General features: G+C 39.0%; 1 protein-coding gene across 2 annotated transcripts; it reads right to left on the reverse strand.

Annotated features, from left to right (window-relative positions):
- Nucleotides 1-240: 240 nt before the first annotated feature.
- Nucleotides 241-5586, reverse strand: LOC124643166 (transcription factor MafK). Of its 2 annotated transcripts, none has more exons than XM_047182040.1 (4): nucleotides 5316-5586; nucleotides 1990-2108; nucleotides 950-1052; nucleotides 241-396 (listed from the first exon to the last, which is right to left on the reverse strand). In XM_047182040.1, exons 1-4 carry the CDS (start codon nucleotides 5361-5363, stop codon nucleotides 250-252), a joined length of 417 nt encoding a protein of 138 aa, XP_047037996.1. In that variant the 5' UTR covers nucleotides 5364-5586; the 3' UTR covers nucleotides 241-249. The 2 variants fall into 2 exon arrangements, with proteins under 2 accessions (XP_047037996.1, XP_047037997.1); XM_047182041.1 differs by lacking the exon at nucleotides 5316-5586 and adding an exon at nucleotides 2649-2796.
- Between the last annotated feature and the right edge of the window lie 301 nt (nucleotides 5587-5887).

The following is a 5887-nucleotide window of genomic DNA, read 5'->3' on the forward strand; positions in this document are numbered from 1 at the left end:
CCTTTTTATAAAGAGCGTCATAAGGGCAAAACCGACAACAGGCGGAACGCAGCCGAGCACGAACGAAATGCTCGCAGCGCGCTCGTTAGAGGCTTGTAAGTTGGTCCACACTAGACGAATTGTGTTCGGCTCGTGCTCCGCTCGTGCTCGGCTCTCCTGGCGTAGACGCAGCTTTATATTTAAAAAGTACAACCCACCCTTAATATATCCGCCACAAAACTTACTTAACTTAAACTACACTTTAACACTTCAAGGCTGTATTTCCAATTCTGGTGGTAAGGGTATATTCTTCATAATGGCAAATCGTTTCAGGGCATCATACTTCCCTCTCAAGGCTTCCACTTCTTCCCGAATTCTGTTATTTTCGTCCTGCATGAGTTCCATGTCGTGCCATTCCTGAAAGTTGTCAGTTTGAAATCAGAGATGGCGTTGAATTGATTTTGTCGCGTGATAATAGATGGCGCTGTTACAAGTTTATGTCAAAGGTCATTTGTTAGGACAAACTATATTTTCTTTTGAGGTTGCAGTTCAAAAGGGTTATAATAAAATACATGTAAGTATGCCAATCATCATTATGAAGACAAAATACCACTCTTAATTTAGATCTGCCTTTTAGAGATTATTGTATAAGTTAATATAACCCTATTTCAATAACTCAGCCTAAGTTTTGGCTTAAAGTACGTTCTACTTGAGTCTACTCTTAAAGATTCGTAATTACAGAACCTATCCTACTAATACTACTATCCTACTACCTTCAATATTATAAATGTGAAAGTTTGTGAGAATGTTTCGATGTATGTTTGTTATTCTTTCACGCAAAAACGGCTGGACCGATTTGGTTGAAATTTGGTATGTAGATAGGTGATACCTTGGATTCACGTAGGCTGCTTTACATCAACACAATACGCGAGCGAAGCCGCGGGCGGAAGCAAGTTCATAATATATTTACCTGGCTTTTCTCTGTTTCCAACTCATCTTTCTGCTCAATGCGTTTGATTCTACACGAGGCTGCATAACCACGGTTTTTCAACGTTCTACGACGCTGTTTCATCCTAGAATTACAGTGTTAATTTAAGTGAGACAGTCAGTTTTTATGCACTAATATTATAAACCGGAAGACTTCGTTTGCTCGAATACACTAATTTCAGGAACTTCAGCACCGATTTAGAATATTATTTCAGCGTTAGGGATGATTTATATTAGGCCGGGCCGTGTCCGGGCTTTTACGAAATCCTAAAGACGAGCGTCGTTCGTGGCCCGGACGGGCCACGGATCATGCACTGTGTGATATAAACTGCTTCATACAAAATGTATGTAACGTTTCACGTCCGTGCCCCGGACGAGCCACGTACACGGCACGCCCCGGACACGGCCCGGCCTGATATAAATCATCCCTTAGCCCATTTATCGAGGAAGCCTTTTTATCTAGGTGCGCAGATCTCATGGGACTTATAAAGCTTAAGGGCTATGCTACACGGGCGGTTCTCCCGCCGCGGGAATCCGCTTCTGAAACGCACTAGACTCAATTCTTATGGACATTGTATGCTACAAACTACACGGCGCGGTTTCCCGCCGCAGTTTGCAGGCGGGAGAAATTCGACCGCCGCGCACCGCATGCAGCCTCAAACCGCCGCTGTTTACCGCCGTTCTAAACTATACGGGCGGTTATCCGCTATTGCGTCATTGTGCGCGGGACTTTCTCGCTCATTCGTCGGGTGTGCGCTTGCGTGGCTGGCTAGCAAAACACAGCGGTAACCCGCGTCCTGTGTTATGTAGGTTGCTGGTTTGCGGGAGCTTTGTCGAGCGGATTCTCGCGGCGGAAGAACCGCCCGTGTAGCATAGCCCTATGAGTTTGTTGTGGACCTATTTAAAAAATTATATCAGTTATAGATAGCCCGTTTATTGCACAAGGCCAGGGGTTCCTTTTAATCAAGTGCAGGGTATTTTCCTCCAGTTGGGTAATAATAAACAGTAAAACTACAAGCTTACCTGACAATCTGATCTCGAGTAAGTCCCCTCATCTTCAGCTGCCTGTTCAGGTCACGCACAGAGATGGAGACCAGCTCATCATCACTGATCTCCGCGCAAGGAGTCGGCGACAAGGGAGCCTGGAAGAAAACCATGTGATTTAATGTAAGGGTGCTAGAAATATGGATTTGGTCATCACCTCCCGAGCCTTTTCCCAACTATTTTGGGGTTGGCTTCCAGTCTAACCGGATGCATCTGAGTACCAGTGTTCTACAAGGAGCGACTGCCTATCTTACCTCCTCAACCCAGGTACCCGGGCAACCCAATACCCCTTGGTTAGGCTGCCTGTCCACCGGAGCGGAGCTACACAGGCAGCCTTAGAGTGGTGTCAGATCTACTGGCTTCTCACTTCCCGTAACGACTACCAAGGATGTTCAATAACAGCCGGGACCTACAGTTTAACGTGCTATCCGAAACACAGTCTTTGGTTACGTCGCAATTTAAAATGAACCTATGTTTAATTTAGACAAATACCTATCTACTTTCTAATTTAAATGCATTAACCGTTAGTTAATTGAAAAATCATAAAAGTACATAAGTACCTATTACGTAAAAAGCACTATAGTTTCCGTTCTTCAAAGAATTATAATTTAATAACACATTAACTAATGATTGCTCACCTCATCATCCCAATTTATGTCCATATTTCTTTAAAAACACGCGAAAAATAAATATATTGATTAAAATAAAGCTAAAAATTGCAAGCACAGCGTATAGGTTCACTGTCACATAGGTTTTGAGCCAAAAATTTGTTCTTGCCACGAACGATGACTGGTTTCTGCAAGTCATCATGACTTATGATTATGATATTGTTGTAATATCTATGACCAACTATTTATTTATAGGTATTAACAAAAACATGTATGTTTTCAACTGCTTTGTTGATCTAGTAGTTGTTAAGCGTGACTGCTGTGGGGTCTATTCCCGGGTAAGGTCGAAATCATTTTTTTTTTTTTTCAGTTAAATCGCTTTGTAGGTTTAAGAAGCTTTCGGAGTCCGGAAGTGGGTGATTCATATACCCGTGCATCGGAAAGCACGTAAATGTCGGTCCTGCGCCTGATCTCTCTCCGCGAGTGTCGGATTGCCGTCCCATCGGGCTATGAGAAGTGAAGGAATAAGGAGTGCACTTGTACCTATCTGCGCAAATGCAATATGTGTTCTGGGCAGCTGGCTGATCTCCTTAAATGAGAGTTGCCGACGTGACCGACAATCGGTCTGGACGCCATTATTATTATGTGTTGTTTAATGATAAATAATTATATATCTTGGATTGATATCCTATCCATCGATTTGCAAAAGGGATTAAAGATGAAACCCGATTCAACCAGACAAATTCTTATGCTGTGTTTCATAAATGTATTTAAATGCTACATGCTTGCACGTTTTGTTTGGCATCTTATGAATGGCACATTTTTTTCACAAAAAAATTAACACATTAAGTAACACAAGTTTTTTTTTATAGCACCAAAACTTGTCAGTAACGAAAAACTTTCTACACTAGTAGTAGAGGAAAACTGGTTTGTTTTTGTTTATTTTACCAATAATGTTAGTTAGTTCATAATTAGGTTTCGTCTGAGCATTAAGGACCGACCGCTAGCTGCACGGCACAACAGTGCATTTTTGGTGGAAGACTAAAATTGTAATTTCCTAGTAGGGAAAGAGTTGAAATTCTGTACTTCAAACAATTCAACTATATTTCTTGAGTCTTATGTTCCATTTTTAATTATTTGCTTAAATAATTTCCCGTCCAATGCCGTCAATGGGTGTAATACCTGAATTTATGCTAATGGTAAAAATTATGTGTTTCCGATTGGGAATATAGCAACATCTTGAATGTGAAAATCCTAGTGACTATTATATTGAAAAATTGCTAAAACGTTAAAAATCAAAGTTGGATAAATATTAGTAAACAATTCACAAGCCAAATGAACTTGGCTTATTCGTTCAAAAATAGAGTTGTTTAAATGTGTATGGATTGTTGACAGTCATTACGGGTAGTCAGAAGCCAGTAAGTCTGACACCAGTCTAACCAAGGGGTATTGGGTTGCCCGGGTAACTGGGTTGAGGAGGTCAGATAGGCAGTCGCTTCTTGTAAAGCACTGGTAATCAGCTACATCAGACTAGACCAGGTAAGACTACACCAGGTTAGACTGGAAGCCGACCCCAACATAGTTTGGAAAAAGGCTCGGAGGATGACGATGAAATGCATTTGGATCGACATAACTACACGAAAATTACTGCAAATATATAAAAAAAACTATGCCATAGTAATATATTTAATGTGATTTTTAACTACATATAAGCATAAGCACTTTGTTTTTTGGATGTCTTGGCCACCTTTGACTAAAAAATAATTATTGCTTATCTATTTGTTATCATACGAAAACAAAATTTTTGTTTGATAATTGCTGTTATTTCATTCTGCATAAATCAATTATCCATATTATGAAATATGGAATCTAAGTAAATGCAAAATTGCAATATGTGAAATCTGTTCAATAGTTATTCTCAGAAAGTCAGCCAAAAAAACTCTTGGAGAAGATACATCTTAGAGTGGCGAATATGTTTAGAGTAAGATAAAATATAGTGAAAGACATACTGGCAAACTAATGCTTTGGAAAAGGTAATGGCTGGACCAATTTGACAGTATTTTAGTATGCAATTATATTTCAATGGCTTCAGAGATGGTTTTTAAACACGATTGGACGACCGAACAGGTATTGGCGGGGATTTGGATTTCTGTCTGTACTCAGGATGGCTATGCATCTAAATAAATACATATTGGTTTGTTGGCTGTAAACACTTTATTTATTTGGTTAATCTTTGCATAACATAGAAAATAAACATTGGTGACAGACCAGATCTATGTGTAAAGTGAAAATGGCTATATTTTTGTTGGCATTCGGGCTAATTGTTGGCCTCAGTTGCTGTTCTTATGAGATCAGTCAGCTGTGCAGTTCATATTATACTGCACAAGCATTTGTGCAGACACAGGGTGCACTCACTATTATTTCACTCTCATATTGCTATTACATATATGTAATACATAAACAGTACTTATTTACATAATAAACAAGAAATAAAGCCGAAAATCAGAATTATTTACAACATAATGTTTCCCAACGAAGTTGTACTCCTTGCAAAAGAGCTTGCCTTGAAGGTCTTGGCTTGCCACGGCCAAGGACAGAGAACAACCAAAGATAACATCAAAGTAACACAAGAAACATAGGTTACATTGAAAACAAGTAAAACCTTGCATTGACAGACAAATACGAGTATTTACTCACCATTACTACCGGTTTCCTTCCACCCAACTCCTTTAAATCATGAGGCATAATAAGTTTTGGATGTAAATGGTAGAATAACGGGGTACCCCGTTATAGCCTAGTTTCCGCTTTGATTGCACTTTCAATCCGATTTACATGAATAACTGCTGTAATATTAATGATATTACACAGTCAAAGGGATTAGAAATCTTTCTGGAATATTCAGAATAAATAATAAACAATGGCAAATAGCACGATCCCTCAACTTCGCAGAAAATATATCAATAGTGATGTGACGTGACGTGCCACTTTAGTTGATTTTCAGACCATAGTGTTTGATTGAGCCATACAAGCAAGCGTGCTTGAGTTGAGCGACTAGGAACAACACTAAAAATAGGTTGAAATTATTTTATCATTTCACTAAGCGGTTATTTTAATAAACGTTATAATTAACCATTCTGATAATTTATAAGACAACTCTCAATCATGAATTAGTAAAAGAACTAAAATTCTAGAACTTTCATAATTTTAGAATTTATTTTTTTGTTACGTATATCCTGTCGTCAAAATTTACAAAGAAAAAAAACGTTTGT

This window comes from Helicoverpa zea, chromosome 26, assembly GCF_022581195.2.
Source record: "Helicoverpa zea isolate HzStark_Cry1AcR chromosome 26, ilHelZeax1.1, whole genome shotgun sequence".
Taxonomy (NCBI): domain Eukaryota; kingdom Metazoa; phylum Arthropoda; class Insecta; order Lepidoptera; family Noctuidae; genus Helicoverpa; species Helicoverpa zea.

Bases quoted from the DNA above. Each gene is read 5' to 3' on its own strand.
- LOC124643166 (XM_047182040.1), bottom strand. From the start codon at position 5,363: ATGCCTCATGATTTAAAGGAGTTGGGTGGAAGGAAACCGGTAGTAATG. The intron at 1,053-1,989 runs GTAAGCTTGTAG...CTGTAATTCTAG, and splicing joins ACTCGAGATCAGATTGTCAG to GATGAAACAGCGTCGTAGAA. The intron at 397-949 runs GTAAATATATTA...GACAACTTTCAG, and splicing joins TGGAAACAGAGAAAAGCCAG to GAATGGCACGACATGGAACT.